The sequence below is a fragment of the Electrona antarctica genome, assembly GCF_951216825.1.
Source record: "Electrona antarctica genome assembly, chromosome: 16".
Taxonomy (NCBI): Eukaryota; Metazoa; Chordata; class Actinopteri; order Myctophiformes; family Myctophidae; genus Electrona; species Electrona antarctica.
Window position 1 is genome coordinate 33,378,485 of NC_136797.1, and position 20,238 is coordinate 33,398,722.

The following is a 20,238-nucleotide window of genomic DNA, read 5'->3' on the forward strand; positions in this document are numbered from 1 at the left end:
TTCAAATATAAAGCATTTTCTGATACGGCTATTAGCACCCGTGCATTCTGCGTTGTTTAATAAAAAGCATTTTTGTTTTCACCATATGCTTTCATTGGTTGGGAGATGTGTTGCACTCTGAAACACTGGGTGCGTTCGATATATGCACACTGACCGCACTGCCAATACAAATAGGCGAGTGCTCTCCCGGTGTGCAACTGTGAATTTTACGAATGCACCCAGTTCGAGAAAAATAGTGTTACTTTGTAGATTTTTATTATGTGTGAGTTTGTAGATTGGCTTTTTTATACATGATTTTATACATTTGAAAACGTGTGGAATATGACCTTCTGCATAATGAGTACTTTCTACTTTTGGTACTTTAAGTACTTTTATTTATTTATTTATTTAATATTTACTTGTTAGATATTTTTGGGACTTTTCTGCATTTATTGCGACTGTAGGTCGCAGATTACAATGAAAGCCTGAAAAACCTATTTATTTATTATTTACTTATTAGATATTTTTGGGACTTTCCGCCTTTATTGCGACCATAGGTCACAGATTACTATGAAAGCCTGAAAAACCTGTCAGTCAGTCAGTCCATCCGTCACGGCACCACCATATATGGCCGTCAGTCCATCACGCCTCGTGACACGTCACGCCACCATATATGGCCATCAGTCCCTCACGCCTCGTGAGTCGTGAGTCCATATATGAAGATTACGACACTGACCTCATCAAACCCTGGATAGCCATATATGGAGAAGACTGGATCATCACCTAGATCTGCATATATGAAGCCGGCCAGCAACTCTACATTTGACCTCAAACCCTTAGATCTCCATATATGGAGCTGACCCCACCCTCTTCGATGTCTCCGTTTTGACTGATACCTGTCCATTCAAACTCTAGACGGGCACGCCCCAATGTTATTAGCTGGCCTGGCAGCCGGCGAAAGTGAGCCAGCGAGAGTTCTCAACAGGACCGAAGGCTACCTGGGCCCTAACTTGGCTGTAACTGGGCTGGTGATAATAATGATGATATAAATCTGAAAAAGTCAGTCAGTCTGTCATGCCAAACCTGCCAGTCAGTCCGTCATGCCTCGTGACACGCTCCATATATGGCCAATACAGAATTCATTCCATATGTTCATCTGACCTCATCAACCCTGTACACTCAAGACACTTCCCCCGCTGTCCAGTGGCGTATCCAGGAATTACGTTTTGGGCAGGCAAGATAAGTGTTAATTGTCGTCTCCCTGCGCACAATCGTAGCACTAAAGGTTTTCAAAGAGATATACCTGACAGACGAGTAGGATACAAAGGCTGAAAGGCATGCATTTACATTCCAATGGGTGATTGAGGGTCGCGCTCTACCGCAACGGCCAATCAGCTGTCCATTAATAGTTCTCAGGTCTTGTTTTTGTCGTCTTTTTGAGTGGTGTAAACCACTCCAACAACTGGCTTTGTACCCGTGTCTGTTCGTACCAAAAAAATGTACCCGTGTCTGTTCGTACCAAAAAAAAACACACCCGTGTGAACTGAGTGGTGTAAGGTCTTATATAGCCTGATCAGCTCTGATCTGACGTCATGTCTGACGTAATTAAATCACACCCGGGTGAACTGGGTGACCGTAGCAACCATGCTCATTTGGTACGCACAGACAGACAGACTAACAAAGCCAGTCGTAGGAGTGGTTTACACCACTCAAAAATTTACCCGTGTCTGATCATACCAAAAAAAATGAGCATGGTTGCTATGGTCACCCAGTTCACACGGGTGTGATTTCATTAGTCAGACATTACGTCAGACCACAGCTGATCAGTCACCGTTAGATCTCTATATGGAGATGACCTGTTCTGACATTCCATATGTTGATCTGACCTCATCAAACCCTGTACACTCAATACATGCTCCATATGGCCAGTACAGAATTCATTCCATATGTTGATCTGACCCCCCCATGCCATAGTGGCAGCAGTCTGCCCAGCAGTCTGCCTTCACCTTTGCAGATGCGTGCACGCAAGGGCGAGGTCGAGGGTGTCTTACTGGTTTGATCGTGTTTTACAGTAAGCTGACAGGAAATGGGGGAGAGAGATGGGGAGTGACATGCAGCAAAGGTCGTCAGGATCAGAAGTCGAACCTGCAACATGCTGTCAGGTGCCCGGACCGCTAGGCCGGCCTGGGCCACTTTAAGTACATTTTGATACCAATAATTTTGTACTTTTAGTACATTTTGAATTCCGGACTTTTACTTGTAACAGAGTATTTCTATATTACAGTATTGAGTATTGGCTCAATACTGCTCAATACAAAAAAAATCACACCCGTGTGAAGTGAGGGGCGCTAATACAGGTATATTAAAGTCTAACTCATATTGCTATGAAACGGTGTCAAAACAAACATTCAATTCTCTTTATTGTTAATGGCATTTAATGTTGTGTTGGGACAATGGCGTTTTTAAAACAAACATTGAACTAAAAACAAACATTAAACCTGTATATAGGAGGGGCTAGCGCCCCTCAAACATATATATGCAATGCAATTACATATCAATTGCCAAGTCAACCTATTGAGGAGTAAAATGGATGAGGACAGACTGACGCAAAGGTTGCAGTTAACTATGGAACTATGGCATTTCCCGCTGCGGGCACGTTGTGTGTTGGTCGGGCACATGACATCACGTGACATCATCAGGGATGGAGCAGGTGACATCACGTGACATCATCAGGGATGGAGATCCCTCATCAATATTAAGCCCATATATGGAGATCCCTGATGTCATCAATATTGGCCAGCAACTCTACATCTGACCTCAAACCTCAAACCCTTAAATCTCCATATATGGAGCTGACCTGTTCTGACATTCCATATGTTGATCCTTACCCATCCATCCATCCTCTTCGATGTCTCCCTTTTGACTGATACCTGTCCAACTGTAGACGGGCCTGCCCCAAAGTTATTAGTGCAGCTGCGCCCGGCAGCCGGCGAAAACTAGAATTCTCAACAGGCCCGAAAATTAAGATCTTACCCCCATGCCAAAGCACCAGCGCTCGCCCAGCAGTCTGCTGTCACCCAGGCGGATATGTTGATCTGACCCCCCATCCCAAAGCGCCAGCGCCAGCGCTCGCCCAGCAGTCTGCTGTCACCCAGGCGGATGCGTGCACACAACCTCGCCCTTTAGGGCAAGGTCGCTTCTCGCCCTCAGGCGCCTTACTCGTAGTAAGATAAGATGAGATGGACAAACTGTTTAACCATGTTATGTGATCAAGACTTCTCCAGGGCTTCATCAATCGTCATCGTTTAAATGTTAACCCTACTCCCTTTCAAGTTCAGACTTGTATACTCTCATCATACTCATTTCACAGTTTACAGTTTGTGAATACATAAGTGCTGTCCATTGTTTTTGGTGTGAAGTGATAGTTTGGTACTCAGGTAGGCAGACTTGCTCTCTCCTCCAGCACAGTGACAGATCATGGTTGTTTTCACAGAGCTGCCCCACCAGTTACTGCGACTACAGATGCTGTACTCCACCACAGGGAGCAGGGCCTGCTTGCCCTTGGAGTCTGGGACCACCAAGCTGACAGACAAAGACAAAAAGAAGGTCAGACCTGCTCTATTTATGCATTATTATTATTATAGATTTTTTTTGCAATAAAGGCTTCTAGTTATAGAGCATTTAAATGAGCATTCAGTGATTTGGGTGATTTGGAAAAACCCCCGGTCTGCCCTGGTAACAAGATGTGCACGCACGTCGCACGCACTACAGTGGGGGGACACGCAACAGGCCAACAGCACGCACACCAAGGCCCGCCCCGCTCGATCATGATTGGTGGAAGGCCCCTCTCTATCCTGATTGGATGAAGACCCCAGGGGTTAACTGGGGACAGGGAGGAACTCCTTATATGTTCAGCACACTCAACCCTAACCCCAACCCTATAGTAGGGAGGATTCAGTGAAATCACTGAATATAACTTCTGTTCTGAATCTGTTTTTATTTTTTAGTTTTTTACAACACACACATATGTAAGTTTTTCCTCTTAGCCAGGCATGAACTAAAATACGAGTCAAATGATTTAGCTCTGTCTGTTTTCCAGGCAATTTGTCTCAGGTTGGTGCTAGTTTCGCATATCCAGACCCTTCACAGCTCTACCCACTCGGGGAGCTGTGGAGAGTCTGGCTATGCGAGACTAGGTTAGAAACATTTCAATTATAGTTTGCTTGGGCATATAGGAGGGGCTAGCAGTGAACACCCCTCAAAAAGCCATGAAACTTGTTTACATGTGCCTTTACAATGCTCAACTTCAGTGTTCTATGTTTCTATGGCTTATTGTGAGTATTGCATATAGGCTATAATTTTTTGAGCAGTGCCTAACCGCTCCAATGACTGGCTGCTCTTATGTACCTGTACACAAGATGTAACAATGAAGTACGACCTTGAGCCTTGAATCCTGTCTGTCTGTCTGTCTGTCTGTCTGTCTGTCTAACCCATTTTTCACCCCTGTGTCAATTATCTAATGTGATCCTGGGCTCGATCTACACACCTAGTCCCCATATATGGGGGACATGGGGAGAGCAACGGACTTGAACTCATGGTTCCTTCAGATTCAGATTCAGATTCAGATTCAGATACCTTTATTTGCCATTGTGTAAAACACATAGGAATTTGCTTTGACATTAGCGTGTGTGCATTCATTTTTCCTTTTTTCACATGTAACACAAAAACAACAACAACTGAGTGTCCAAGTTGCTCCTTTACACCTGACAGGGGGGAGTTTCCCTGGTTGGACGTATTCCAACCAGTTCCTTTCCCCTCCATCAGGCACCCCGGCTGGCCAGGGGGAGGCAGTAGAGACCAGGATTACTGCATGTTTTTTTAGGGTATACCTACCCTATGGGACATGGGGAGAACATGCAAACTCCACACAGAAAGGCCCTTTCGCCAACCCCGCCTCGGATGGGCACTGATGATGCGGAGGAGGAAACACGCCACCAGCACCCACAGCGTCCCTAGTGGGAATCGAACCCAGGACCTTTTAGCTGTGAGGCGACAGCACTACCAACTGTGCCACCGTGCCCCAGCTTTGTGTGTTTATGTGTATGAGCACAGAATGTGCAGTTGATTGGCTGAGCACGGAATGTCATGTATGATTTATGATAAGAGCTTCACACGATTTTTATGTAAATACCCCAAAAGGTCTATGGGAAAGTCAATGTTATTTCAACTGAAAACCCTGTTTTCTTTCACTTGTTTGCATGTATACTGTAACTAAAGCATGCTTTAACTTACAGACTCCGTTTAAAGTTAAACTTTAACATTTGAAGTATAGGCCTATATTATGACTTCCATTGCTGTGTTTAACATTTGGATCACTTTTATACTTTTGAAGCTATCCCACTTTAGACTATTGTCATCTTTTATCATCATCATCATCATCATCATCATCATCAACACCACCACCACTAGATGGCAGTATCCTTTACATTTTCTATACTTTAGAAAATGTGATTCATTAGCTCAAGGGTTTTGAATGGACCGTAATACAAAATAAAAGATAAAATATTGCATTGCATGCAGCTAGCAGGACAACATTAGTTGTCACACATTTAGTAGTGAGAAGCTATTGTACATAACATGAGCCTACTTTATGTTTCTATTCCATTTGAATTCATATACAGGGCAGAAATAGAATGTGAAATAATAGTTTAAGATTCCAATGCATATATTGCTAAATTATTAAATAAATAATTGATGCAATCTAATAATTGGCCTACATGATTATTGTGATTCAAGTTTGTGTTCCTCACTATGTTGTCATTTTCATCCATTCTGCCTAGTTAGTACATAGCATCCCCATAGCAAATGATTTAGGCCTAGGCCTATTGGTTGCTAATGTTTTGGATACACATACTTCAAATGACAATTAAGGGGACAGTTTAGCCCCCACGCGGCCACGCCCATTTCAAACACAATTTGATAAACAAATATGTCATGCATGTGTCATTGAAACGACCCTCTGTTTTGCCACAGCCTTAATGCTGACGTCGAGTGTCCGTGTGTTACTTCCGTTTTCATTGGCTTACAAAAATAGACGATCTACAAGCTTGCAGCGCGTCGCGCCCGCGACGCGTTGTGAGCTTGCAGATCGTCTATTTTCGGGAGCGCCGCGCAGCCGTACGGCCGAAATACAAACCAGGCCACAGTTTTACCTGTTACACCTGTGTTATAGCCACCTGTGCGCAGCTGTTTCCTAATACACCTGTTGCGTTTTGCTGTGTTTTTTCTATATAGGCTGCATGCCATCATGGACAAAGAAGTAGAAACTTCATGGCATTTAACCTGCGTATCGGATGACATATATACCGGAGAGGATCTTTTAACAGACACACCGAAAAATGGAAATATCAATTTTGGGCAGCTCTGTTTTTCCGTGCTTGACGGAAGTCCGCCACCACCACAACAGAATGGCACTCAAACTCAACACCAGGCTGCTGCTGTTGTCCCACTCCCATCTTCATCAGCGACCACCGCCTCGGATTCCGAATCAGGAATCTCCTCGGGTGAATCTGAACTGTGCGTGGAGCATGAAGCTGAAATGGACTGGTTCTGTACGTCTGAGCAGAAACTCGTCTGCTCGCATTGCGCCGACGTGGGCTCCTGCCAGGGACACCATGTGACGCCACTGGCAACCAGAGTGACCGCAATTAGGGTGAGAGTCGACTTTGCATTTGCTTGTTTTATGTTATGGGCCAATTATTAGCCTACCTACTACGCCATGGTATGAATCATTTATTGTTTTCTATTTCTCTAGAGGGTAGACATGGCAGCTTAACGTTTCAAAAGTCACTTAATTTTAGCCTATAAACAAAGGGTATTTTGTATATTATGATATAATTAAATATTCGATCTTTATCTCCCCCCCCCTTGATTCTAGGCCTAAAATAATTGATACAAATATTTTTGTAAATCGCATGGAAAAAAACGAATGGCCGATTTTTCAGTGGAACCAGAAAACCACGCCCACTGCGGTGCCCTATATAGTAGCCTGTTCTTTATAGGCTATCTTTAGCAAGATTAGCCTACATCACTACCTAAAACTAGTTTTCTGATGAGTTACCAATCTGATGATGATGACAGGTGTAGGTAGGCTACTAGTTCTATTTGAATGCTGTGGGATTTGTGTTACCATCATGGGTGCGCCTTTCCTTACCATGGAATGTGAGGAGACAGGAATTTCAAGATGATGAAACTCAATGCATTATTAACTTTTTTCCTATAATGCTGCAAATGACTGACATGCTTAGTCATTGACAAAAGTGTGTGTGTGTGTGTGTGTGTGTGTGTGTGTGCGTGCGTGCGTGCGTGCGTGCGTGCGTGCGTGCGTGCGTGCGCACATGCGTGCGTGCGTTCAACAGAATCAGCTGGTGGATCAGTGTGAAAAAATGCAGCTGCAGGCCTTGAGGATGGAGCGCTTTGTTAACCACACCTTAAAGAGCAAGGAGAGGATGCTGCAGGTGAGAAGTTGATTTATTTAAAGGCCTATCATACTCCAGTTTTGGGTGATAAGGTGAAAAAACAGAGATATGTTTTGGGGTGAGCTGCGAAGCGCTTACCACCGCGGCGTGACTTCATGTTGTAGTTTTCTGTGATCACCTTATCACCTAAAATTGGAGTATAAATTAAGACTTCAGCTGTTTCTGTCTACAGCTAAAATGGAAAACGTTACATATAATGGCTTACAGTTCTGTTTATTTACTGGTTATAAAAATGTAGTGAAGTCAAAGTAAAATTCTCAAAAAACTTCCTCTCAATATTTACAGCTCCAATGCAAGCCCACTAACTAACGTGTGTTCCCTCCCCCATCTCTCCATCCGGTTTTGATTTTGTCAACTAATACTATGACAAAAAATGTTTGTCGACTACCTTTTTTTTCACTGAGGAAAAGTAAATGGAAATTAAATGAAAAATAACTAAACTGTGATGACTAAAACTAAGACTATAAATATATACATTTTGTCAACAAATTAAAACTAGACTAAAATGTTAGGAAGGGACTAGTCATGGACAAGAGGTCCACTATAAGTCATTTTACACTTGGTTATAGCAGAAAATAGCAGATCGATTTTCAGCAAGTGTAAAATCAGTCATTACGACGGCATCAAGGCCCGCCAAAATACATTTTAGTCGACTAAATCTCATGATATTTCGTTGACTAAAACTAGACTAACACTAAAACATTCCAGGTGACTAAAAATGTGACTAAAAACCCAAATGGAAACTATTCAAGAGACTATGAGTACAAAAACTAAAATCAAAACTTGCTGTCAAAATCAACACTGTCTCCACTCTCCATCCATGCAGGCGGAGGCCAGCAGAGCCAGGGAGCGTGCCCTGGCGCAGGTGAAGGCAGTGCGGGAGGCCCTGGAAGAGGAGGAGCAGCGTCTTCTGGAGGAGGTGCAGCGGGAGGAGGAGCGGGTGGAGCAGTGTCTGCTCACCCAGAGAGCCCACTGGAGTCAGGCCCTCACCAGCCTCTCACACACGCGCTCCAGTCTAGTGCACGCTCTCACGCACACACCGGATGCACAACTGGCGGTTAGAAGCATTTATCCACTTATGTCCTATTTCGTACCGTATGGCTATTCAGGAGTCACACTTGCGTGAAGTGAGGGGCACTCTTATCGTCATACATTATCATACATCACATTCCGTGCTCAGCCAATCGAATCATCGCTATGGGGTACACACAGACACACAAGCTGGGCATAGGAGGGGCTAGCTGATCTACAAGCTCATAGATCTGAGGGTCATGGGGGGAAATAAGTAGAGAGAGACGGAAGAGGGAGAGAGAAGGGAGAAGGGAGCCGAGAGAGGCGGAGAGAGAGGGGGGGAGAGAGAGTGGGGAGTGAGAGAGAGAGAGGGGGGAGAGAGAGTGGGAGCCGAGAGAGAGAGGGGAGAGAGAGGTATAGGGATTGGATATGTCATACCCCGAACGGGTATGGACTAGTATATAATAATCAGGATAATGATTATTATATTGAAATACAAAAATACCCCACTGTAATAATGGCTCGGTTCTGGTTCTGTTTTTCAGATTGCTACCCAGGAGATAGCAGACAGGTAATCATACATTTTTTATGATAGGCTACAGAATAGCATCAACTGATTTTGCTCACATCCCGACGTAATATCTGTCTTTGTTTTCTGTGTATGTGTCCAAGGGTTGAGGAAGCAGAAGGATTGGGGGAACCTTGTGACACAGACCAGCTCAACCTGAATCCAAGCTGCTGTGACAGCAGACTGCTAAGAGGCCTGTGGGCCTCTGCCATACTACTAGGGCCAACTGGTTAGCAAACTTTCCTTAAAATATAAATAAACGTCATTGTTAATGGTAAAGACAAAAAATATGTTAATGCTGATAATGCTTGGCTAATAACATGTCTAGAATAATATGTAGAATCTTTTCTATTAACGATTCATCAGTCCACTTTACAAAAGTCTAAACTGTAATGATGAATTTCATCAAGGCAAGAGTAGTGCCGAATAAAAGAGTAGTAGCAGTAGCAGTAAAAGAGTACAATGGTAGTTAGGTACAGTGAAGTGAGACTTCAAGTACTGCATTGTAATATCCCTTTACTTCTTTCCTCAGCATATGGCTCAGCCAATTTAAAGTTTGACGATCGCACGGTAAGTCCCCTTCTGTCCCTTTCCGACGACCTTTGCACTCTGACATTCCGCTCCAAAAAGCCCCGCCATTCCACACCATATGATCCAGCACGCTTCGATAGTTGGCCCAATGCACTGGGCACTCTGTCCATTTCTTCTGGCACCCACAGCTGGGTGATGGATGTTGGCCAGAGCGGGGCCTTCAAGGTCGGGGTGTGCTACGCCAGCGTGGAACGCAAGGGCTTGGGGAATGAGGCACGTCTGGGCTACAACAGCCAGTCCTGGGTTCTGTCTCACTACGATGGGGATTTCTCATTCTGCCACGCAGGGAAGAATGTGTCTCTCCGCGTGTTGAAGAGACCTACAAGTATAGGTGTGCTCCTGGACTGGCCCAGTCAAACACTTTTGTTTTATGAGCCAGACTCCAGCAGTGTTCTGTACTCTGTTACACATCCCTTCAGTGCACCACTGCTGCCAGCATGTGCTCTGGCAGACCACAGTCTAACCATACTGCACTGATCTGTTCCTAGTTTTATCACTGAAGGACCTCTAATTTTAACATTGTTTAGAAATTATGATTTAATAAAACATTTTAAAATGAGATCGTCCGGAGAGGAAAATGGAGATGATCTTTAAAATTGTATTACGAGGCTTATAAGCATAGCAAAGCTACCAGTTTATCCTATAAAATATAATTTGCTGTTAAAAACATTTTCAACATCTGGGAAATAATGGAAATATCAGTTTTGTTCATGTTATGGTTTCATACAAGATCTATAATGTTGCAAATGGATAAACTCTTGTATTGATAAAATAAAATTATACATTGGACTTATGATATGAATGAAATTGACATTAGTTGATCCTTTTTCCATTTCTCTGTAGCAACATCATCAGTTTGTTTAGTGTAGAGAACCCCTAATTATTTTGTTATTTATAAAAAATGTTTATTATACTGGTAGATCCAGTGCTATTTTGTATCATTATTTCCTGTACTTGAATAAACAAATGTCATTTATTAACTCATTATGAAGTACAAGTGCTAGTTGTTACTTTGGCACTCCCAACAGGAAGAGAGCTGGACACGCCATTGGAATCACTACCAGTTAAGAAAGTCAGCAACCTTTATTGTACAGTGGTCAGTGCCAGCACCATGTTTTCCTACTGTAAATAAATCTCCCTTGAGGTAGAATGTCACATGACGCAGGTAGTGTTCAAAGTTCAAAATATGCCTTATACAAAACCAAAGCCAAGATCCTCCCTCACCTCCATGTCCAACACTGACACAGTGCCTTGTGTTCCCTATAAGTATATTATTCTTTTATAGTGAACGAAAATAAAAACCTGGATATCGCGGCTATTCTTTTATGGACTGATCATGTTGTGTAATACCTTTTCCTGGGCATAGTTGCTATAAGGTTTTACAATACAGAAGTCCAGGCAGTCACATGAGTCTTATAAGGTCAACAGTAGAGGACAGTGTTTCTGTTCTGTCAAGAGCAAGTGGATAACATAAAGGAAAGCATCTTGCATCAGTTTATACCACCTGGGGGCAGCCTTGTCAAACCGATAGCTATTCTAACACAAAGACAGAGGGTACCTAAAATAATGTTAGCACAAGACAAGTAGTGTGCATTGATCTTGGTATTTATTTAATGTTATTAGATCTCATCTCAAATACTTTGACAAATACACCACCATCAACTTGATTTTAGATCTGTACATTTTTCATTCCAGGTCCATGGAAAACTAGCACTCAAAAGCTGAATTAATATAATATATCAACTGTGTGTGTGTGTGTATGTATGCCTTTAATGAACAGTGGACAGGAAACAGGGAGACGGGGTATGACCATAGATGGGTATGACACACAGCAAAGGTTGTCAGAATCGGGACTCGCATTAGAACCTATATGTGGTTATGTGCCTGGACCGCTAGGCCAGCAGGCACCCCATATCAGCTGTCTTCTAATCTGACTTAATAGTAGGGTTGTCCCGATCGATCGGGTGATCGTAAATCCCTAGTATCAATATTATAGCCATATCATGATATTAGACTGGAAATTGTCTGTGATTTGGGATATTGTACTATTGTGATATGGCGTAAACATGTTCTATGAAATATAAATATCGGATCGGGAAAAAACGTGATCGGGACATCCCTACTTAATAGTAATAGATGAGATATTTTGGCTTTTTCCAATCACTACGATTTAAATTCATTATGATTTTCATGGACCCTAGCGACTCAAATCTGGGCATGTCATAACTGGCAAATATTGGGCCAAAATATTAAATGCAAATAAAAGAGCATTTGAGGGGAAAAACTGATCTACAAGTAAGTGTTGCAAGCTTGTAGATCTGCTATTTTCACAATTGTATGTACAATGACATTAACCGCTTAAACGCTAAATTTAGTTGCCAGGGGCTATAATTGGCTATAATTGGTCCATCTTTTTACCTGGACACCTGATCTCTTTGCTGAACATAGCCAATCTAGATGTCAAAATGTCCTGCAACAATACCTGTCCGCACCCAACGTAGCAGTGGTTTATTGAACAAATTCCACAGATTTATTTAACTGGTTACAGGAAAGGAATAAGTTAAACCACAATTAATAATAAGATAATTACACAGAATCAGCTAGACACTAGGGATGCAGCCCAACCATTCATCAGAGGCTTAGAATACCTCTTAGGTTGACAGATGGGATAACCGGAGCCAGTGTTGATCCAATACTGGGGAAGTTTATCCAATGCTGTTGTAGTCTCCATGACATCATGAAACTGAGAAAACAGCCAGCACAGAATCAAAGTCCTTTTCACTTGGTTTTATACACGGACAGAGCAACGGACCCGCCTCAACCTAACAGGACTTCCTTAGCGTTCCATGACATCACACATCAAACATCACTAGTTTCTTCCTGGTTGAAACTCCATCAGGAAGTAATCTCGGATTCATTAGTCTTTCTGTGGTTGGTGAGAGAAAGAGGAGGAGGATCAATGTTGAGTTCTTGTCTAAGGTCTTCAAGATTCTGTTCCCACCGTCTCTCATAAAAAATGCTGAGAACACAGCGGGCGTGGCGGCCATTCTGGAGAGCCCATGGACCAAGGGATGTCACTAGTGTCTGCAAACGACTGGGAGAAGGGGATATGGGACAGAAAACAGTCAATAAGCAAAACTATGAGGAAGAAACTGGATTGAAAGATGAGAGCAGGCTACATTGTTGTAAATTACTGTAGCAACTAGCAAGGCTAAAGCCATTAACCCAACAAATACTGAGAGTAATGTTTATTGAGTAAATAACAAGTGTTATGATATATGTTAGGCTTGGCCAGTACATCCACACTCATCTGCCTAAGCATACTGATACTTGTGCCTTGGCCACTGCTTTATCAGGACACCTGTATGCGAGTATGCCCAATTACATGAGACAAGTACACTTTAATCTACATTGTAGAACATCATGATATTGTTTTACCGTGTACTGTTCCTTTCATATAGTATCTCCCGACTCCCGGTCACATCTGTATGGTAGAGTTAGGCCCAAACCACACCAATTCAACTCCTTGCAACTGCCATTCATCCATTGGGAATAATGGCTGCAACTACATGCAACAACTTGCAACCGTTTGGTTGCAAGGAGTTGCATGACGAATCATTGGTGAGTTTTGGGACTTAGTGTATGATAATACAATGTTGTAAAGTTGTTTGGATAAAGGTGCTATATAAAAAGGTGCAATTTTATTTGTATGTACAATTATACAACTAGTACCAGTAAGACGCCTGGGGGCGAGAAGCAACCTCGCCCTAAAGGGAGAGGTCGTGTGCACGCATCCGCCTTGTTGACGGCAGACTGCTGGGTGATATCTGGCTTTACAAAACGGATATCATTGGGTTCGAAATTTCTGCATCCCGGTTAAGTTCGGATCAGACACCACTGCAGCGGGATCTAACGAGACAACCAGCACTGGTTCGAGCTATCTTATATGGTCATGATGATGTCACGATGACCTGGGCACCTGGGGGCTTGCCTGGGGTGACCAGGGGGCTGATGTCACGATGACCTGGGGCCTTGCCTGGGGTGAGCGACAGGGATTTGAGTTAGGTGACATGACAGAGTGACGGGAATTGTTGTGAGTGACGTGACAAAAACGCAAGGTTTCATAGTTATCTGCGACCTTTGGTCGCAACAACTGCAATGGTTGAAGGTGGTCTCCCTATCCTTCCATTGACAAATTACCTCTATAGACCGGAGTGCTGTGTACTGGGTAGGACACCAATGTCAATAGCAATAGGCTGTGTGCATAGCTGTAGGTGGTATAGCCGTTACTGTTTCAGTTTCTCATAGCTTCGTTTGATTGGCGTGACAGCAGATTTAAACAATATGACACCGTCATACGTGTTTCCAGAAAAGGAAACTTATAAAGGAAATACCGGTATACAGAGTACATTTGACAAGATCAGATCAGATCATCGTTTTCCACAGCAGTCATCAATGTATGCAGGATGTGGGCTGTTTACTGTTAGAATGGCTGGAATGGCTGGAATGTGTTGTCTCCACCAGGCCGAAGGCATGGGGAGAGACTATGTTTTGCACTCTGTCCGTGTGTGTGTCCGTCTGTGTGTGTGTGTGTGTGTCCGTCCGTCCGTCCGTCCGTCTGTCTGTGTGTGTACAGCTAATCTCCGTGCAAAAGTTGGCACGGTCGATGCCAACTTTTGCACACACACTCCCTAGATGCCAACGATGAACCTCTGCCCCAAATTTCCCAGAACGGCCTGTTAGCGCCAACAGGAGGCCGACTTTTGTAAAACACATTTTTGGATATTACTCCTCCAGATTCTGTCCAATAATCCTGCAAATCGTTACACAGTATCTCTATAGTATTGTGTTCAAGACGGATCTGTCCGATATTTCATATTCCATCCTAATTGGCTAACATTGGCTTTCAAAGTTTAAGGATTGGCCCGTTTTGAACAGAAATCCACAAAACATGACCGCAGCGTGCAATTTACGTGAAATCTTTCACAGACTTTCCTACTAGGCTGAGGAATATATCCCACCCTTTTCACATTGGCCTGTTATAGCGCCACCAACAGCTGGATTTTTGCAAAACACATTTTTGGAACAAAATGCCTCAAATCATCCAATTCACCATTTGTCAGCCTTCTGATTGGTCCCTGACTGACTAACCAGCAGGGTCTTTCTGCCTTGTTCCGCCCTGGTTCCAACTTGTTAAAACGTCATTTTTGGAAAAAACTAAAAACAAGCATGATATACCCAGTCACCATGCTGCACCTGTGATATTCCTTTTTACTGACACCAAGTTTAAAATAAGAATATCAATATGAAGCAACTGAAAAACATGTTATTTCAATGGTAGTGGATGGAGAGAACGGATTTTTGTCCAACCACGAAATGGCAACCAATGGTTGCGAAGAGGGGCATAACCACGGACGGGACTTGACAAAGGGTGAATTGCCATCCAAGGCGTAAGAAGAAATGGCACCCCTTTCACATTGGCCTATTATAGCGCCACCAGGAGGCCACAACCTAACCTTCCCTGGCGGAGACGTGCCCTGAGGGGCACTTTATCTAGTTTGTGATGTTTTGGCTGTCATTTAATTTACTGGTCAAGAACAGTAATAACATAATAACATTGGTCAGTTATTTATATAATTTAACTGGATATTGGGTGCCATTAACGAATGGCTGAGATGGTGTGTTCAATACGAAACAAAACAATACAAATGGCATTTAGCTTTAACTGAAGCAGATTACATCATGTATCTATCATTAATCTAACGTTACAGAAGAAAATGAAGGTATCTATGCTAAACAAAATTGTTAATGTTTTACTTGTTTAATGATTGCTAAAGTAGTGAATTGGGTACTGCACCTTGTATTAAGCCGAAGTGGACCGAGCAAGGCTCCCAGAATACACATTGGCAGCCCAAGTTGAGCAGCTTCAAACCATTTCACTGCTACCTCACCTGGGTGAGAGAGAGTGAAAGACAGATATTATATCAACTATGATCAATGGTCTGTGAAACACTTCACTCAAAGTATAAAAAGTACCATGGATTATCTTTCTATGTCAACTGTCAGTCTCGACTTAAAAAGTCTGGTCAATCTAATTTTGGTGAACAAATTATTTTTCACCATCTCACATTAACAGATTACATTTGAACACTCATGGGTAAAATACCAAACTATTGATCAAACATTGCACAGTGTCATCATGAATTAACCTGGCTTTGCCCAATCTGAGAACCCATCTTCAAAAAATAAAGGAAAAACAGCACCTTCTTTTCCTTTGAATATTGATGCAAGTCAACAGTCTAGGCTTTGCCAGAATTAACATGGATTCACTGACGCTTCGGGGAGGAAGCACCAGTGAATCTACGGTATGAGTCTGGCTAAGCCAAGCTAATCATGAATCGCCTCAAGGGGAATTAACAAGGTTTTCTCACCAACCGTTTTTATATATAATGCTTTGCATTGCAGAACATTGTGAGCCAGAAGATCTGCTATTTTCACAGCGCAAAACCGGCATATTACAGTACATGTCAATCTAGCATATAGGCCTAGGCTATTTAGGGACACCAGGGTTAATGTGGTTAAATCCTAGGTGAAGGGGATTATTTCTAAAAAACTACCGGCGCAGCGTATATTATCACGCTTAGTACACGGCCACTTAAATACATTAATAAATTGACCCAAAAGTAACAACTAAATTAAGTATGTCCTTGCTTACAGTAATGAAAGTATTCCATAAGTGTTGCGCTCTGCGGACACGGCTACCTTGGAAAACAAGGAAGTGTTGATCAAATTTTATAATATTGGTTACTGCATTGGACTGCATTGGACTATTTCTCGCTTCAAATGTTTTCAAAAACATTCTTCAGAGAAATGCTTAGTTGTAAAATACATTGTGTGTTTGTTTACATGGCTAAACATGGCTCGCTGCTTGACAAAATCAAGCAGCGCAGAATGATATGAGCAGGTGCTCTGAGTCTTTGATTAGACAGCGGTGAGCGGTCCGACCATTATTGAGCCGATCAGTCATTATCCAGAAATAACACACCACTGAATTCAGCGATTGACCAATAAGAATCAAGCCGGGTAATAAACAGTAATAGTGTACAGACTCACCTAGCATATTGGTGGGCATTCCAAGTAAGGTGTGAAGCAAATCATGAACTTCTCTATATCTTTGGATGACATATGCAAGCTCCTCATTGTCAACAAATTTCACATCTGCCCTAGAGTCAGGGGTTACATGCTGTGAAAAAAAAATTAAAGCAAACACAAAGAAAAGTGCTAGAAATTTATACGGGGGATTTTTCATTTGAGCATTTCTTTACTAAACCATTTAAAACCAAAAAGCTTTATTTGGTTGAAGCTTTGTAATCAATCTTACATTATCCTCCAGAAAACGAAGGTATTCCCTCCCAAAAGAGCCATCAGGCATTGAGGCCATCTTACTCAGATCCAATGTAGATAAGCGGATCCTTGGTCTCTCTCTATGATAACCAATAAATAACAAATACACAAGATCACGCCAATTAGTCTTTGTTTACTCACAATAGTGTATATTTATATACACACCAGATAGAGCTCACCAATGCCAGATATTTGGTTCCGATGACGAATTGATTACTGATGTTTTGATCAATATTATCAAAAAGTGCAACATTGTCCAATTAATTTGAAATATAAGATGTTTCTATTTGATAGATACAAAATAAACACATTAACATACCTTTTTATTTCATGATTTGAGCCTCTGTTGTGAGCTTGTAGATCTGCTATTCTTTTATTTGGGATACAACGACTGCATAACTGCCGATACCGATGTAATATGACAATTGAAAAGTGACTAACGTGAGAATTGTGTAGCCTTCCGGGTCACTTCTCATCCTGTCCCTGAGATTTACAAGTGCTAGGTGTCCTGTGGTCTCTCCCAGCACTGCCACCATATCTGCATTGTGAACAGTAATGTACATTGAGGTACAAAACATTGGGGCGCCATTGCATACGACCCACATACAGGCTACTAATGCAGCCTGACATTGAGTCGCAGATTCGATTCCCTGTTTCCTGTCATTCTAATATATATACAGTATATATCATTTCACAATAGGCAGTGTGTAGTTGTAGATGTGTAGTTGTCACCTCCTAAAACGACAATATATTCTTCTTACCTAGCAAAATGTTTGCAGATTACTTACATAATGACCTCCTTTGCCATTGCTTTCTATTTACATTAATTCCAAAACCTGGGCAAAGACGTAAGCCTCCTTATTGTTATGACAGTGAATTAGCTTGTTGGATTTCAACTAATCAATGAAAAGTGACAGTTCTATTTATAAGACAAAAAACAACATGTCTTTGAACAGTTACAACTCTCCTAAGTGATTACAGTTAAGAACATAACTGACATGATACTGAGTTTCTTTGCTTCCAGCAAACACCTGAACAGCTGCTCTTGGTATCACTTTACTGAGAAGTGAAACACAACTAACTAGACAGACACTTTATTGATCCCACGAGGGAAATGCAATTGTCATAGTGCAGCATCTCAGTATAAGAACCACAGACAAGACAGATACAGGTAAGAGACAAATCTAAGCTTCAACAGGAGTCGACACTAAAAAAATAGGAGTAAACAAGTAGTAATGTACATAGTAGTAATATGATACCAAATACCAAGTAGCCTATTTAAAGTCTGGTCTGGCTGTCTGCACTTGGACCGACTGGGATTTGCATATTTGAGCTATTAGTACAAGATATATATGCAGTATATAAATGGCATGCTTCCAAGATACAGTACATATATGTACAGCAAATCTACAGTGTATATAATGAGGAATGTATTGATAATACATTGATATTACATTATTAGCGGTGGACTTGATCACAATTATAGTGTGAAAGTGAACAACAGCTAAAAGCCCCAAAGGTACCATTACTTTTTGAGGGGCTCAGATGTCCCTCAAATATGACGTAAATTTGTGGCAACACAAACATTAAATGCCATTGACAATGAAGGGAACATTTACGTCATATGTAGAAGAGCAAATTGGCTAACCAATCACATACATTCAGTTGTTCATGATATTATGTATGTCTGTATGATGTATAATGATAAGAGCGCCCCTCACTTCACACAGGAGTGATTTTTGTATTCTACATAGGCTGTACAGGGCTTTTGGAGTTTACAGCATATAAAAGGAACACATCACCCATCAGTCCTCTTCGCTAATAATAAACATTACAAGATCATGGCACCATTTGGGTTTCAGAGGTAGGCTGTGGACAGTTCATAAACGTTCTTATAATGAGTAGTGGGGACCAATTATATGTTGAAAATGGGTGAAGTGGTCCTATAAAGAAACTAGTAATTGCTATGAATTAGTAATTACAATATGATACTGTCAGCCATATACGGTAGGCCTATATCTCACCATGTCTGTATGGGTTCTGCAGTGCAGCCACTCCTGACCCAACTGCCAGCAAGGCTTTCTGGATGGGGTTAGTTGGGATGTGACCAGGATACAGCTTATCATAGTTGTTGGTGTCTACAGAGTCACTGCTACCATGCTGCTGGCGAACACACAGTGCTGAGAAAGAAGTGGAAAACAAAAAAACAAACCGTAGATTTGAAGTAGAACATATCAAAACATCATCTGTTTCTTGTCATTGGAACCAGGCGCATGGCATATGTCATTTGTCTGTGGGGGCCAGAGCTGGTGGTGAAACCTTTCTAAAACTATTTTGCATTGAATCTAAAGTAATGTCCTTTCAGTGATGGTCTGGTCTGGGTTTAACCAACTAAAAAAATGAATGGTGGTAGTTTAATTGATTTGTGGCATTTGAGTGTAAAATAAGTATACGGCTAATAATTGATTACATTTGCAAACAATAGTATCTACTTAACAACCCCATCCTGTCATTTATTACCGGTATATGTTTTGTTGTGTTTCACTTGGTCTTTATTTCTTGCTTTTATGTAAAGCACTTTGAACTGCATTTGTCTGAAAGGTGCTCTATAAATACATTGTATTATTATTATTGGTACGTCAAGTCAGTCACTTCCAGCCAGCCAGAGACACATATGACATATGACAAGAAGCAGTGTTGGTCCTGCAGGCTGGTTGGCACCTTTCATTCAGCACAGTAGCTGTGTAGCAAGTATGTATGTGACTGAATGTGACGTGCAGTGGTGCATGTTATTGATTGTAATGTTAATATGTTATGTATGCTAATTTGTCTCCCACCCAGTCAGTTAACAGATTAGTTATAAAACTCACTACAACAAACGATCCGATGGTTACACACTGGCACTCTGTTACCGTATCTAGCCTTTTCTATTAAAAGCTATTCACATACCTTTCCAAATCGCCCCGTTGTGTGGAATATCCCTCTGGAAACGCAGACATCTACTGCATAAGGTTAGTCGAGACATTGTTGAGGGACAAATACACGCATGCGCTGTTAAGCTAACCTCGCGTCACCAGGCTTTTAATCAATTCCGCTTTGCATGTTTGCAGGTTGCTGATCTGTCGGATACGGAAACGATGTGTGTGC

At 42.0% G+C, this 20,238-nt stretch overlaps 2 protein-coding genes across 2 annotated transcripts; one reads left to right on the forward strand and one right to left on the reverse strand.

Moving 5' to 3' along the window:
- The first annotated feature begins 6,218 nt into the window (after positions 1–6,218).
- bspry (B-box and SPRY domain containing) lies at positions 6,219–10,590 on the forward strand. Its single transcript, XM_079523893.1, has 6 exons — positions 6,219–6,691; positions 7,398–7,496; positions 8,344–8,574; positions 9,074–9,099; positions 9,201–9,325; positions 9,629–10,590. Exons 1-6 carry the CDS (start codon positions 6,287–6,289, stop codon positions 10,162–10,164), a joined length of 1,422 nt encoding a protein of 473 aa, XP_079380019.1. The 5' UTR covers positions 6,219–6,286; the 3' UTR covers positions 10,165–10,590.
- A 1,576-nt stretch (positions 10,591–12,166) lies between these two features.
- Positions 12,167–20,237, reverse strand: coq4 (coenzyme Q4 homolog). Its single transcript, XM_079524878.1, has 7 exons — positions 20,041–20,237; positions 19,116–19,271; positions 17,533–17,629; positions 17,069–17,171; positions 16,801–16,930; positions 15,545–15,638; positions 12,167–12,781 (listed from the first exon to the last, which is right to left on the reverse strand). The coding sequence occupies exons 1-7, from the start codon at positions 20,114–20,116 to the stop codon at positions 12,583–12,585; spliced, it is 855 nt and encodes a 284-aa protein (XP_079381004.1). The 5' UTR covers positions 20,117–20,237; the 3' UTR covers positions 12,167–12,582.
- Position 20,238: the final 1 nt, after the last annotated feature.

Excerpts from the sequence above, each read along its gene's own strand:
- bspry (XM_079523893.1), top strand. The coding sequence starts at position 6,287 with ATGGACAAAGAAGTAGAAACTTCATGGCATTTAACCTGCGTATCGGAT. Across the intron at positions 8,575-9,073 it reads CACCGGATGCACAACTGGCG|ATTGCTACCCAGGAGATAGC; the intron begins GTTAGAAGCATT and ends TCTGTTTTTCAG. Across the intron at positions 9,326-9,628 it reads CATACTACTAGGGCCAACTG|CATATGGCTCAGCCAATTTA; the intron begins GTTAGCAAACTT and ends TTCTTTCCTCAG.
- coq4 (XM_079524878.1), bottom strand. The coding sequence starts at position 20,116 with ATGTCTCGACTAACCTTATGCAGTAGATGTCTGCGTTTCCAGAGGGAT. Across the intron at positions 19,272-20,040 it reads CAACGGGGCGATTTGGAAAG|CACTGTGTGTTCGCCAGCAG; the intron begins GTATGTGAATAG and ends CTTCTTTCTCAG. Across the intron at positions 17,172-17,532 it reads GAAGGCTACACAATTCTCAC|AGAGAGACCAAGGATCCGCT; the intron begins GTTAGTCACTTT and ends TGGTTATCATAG.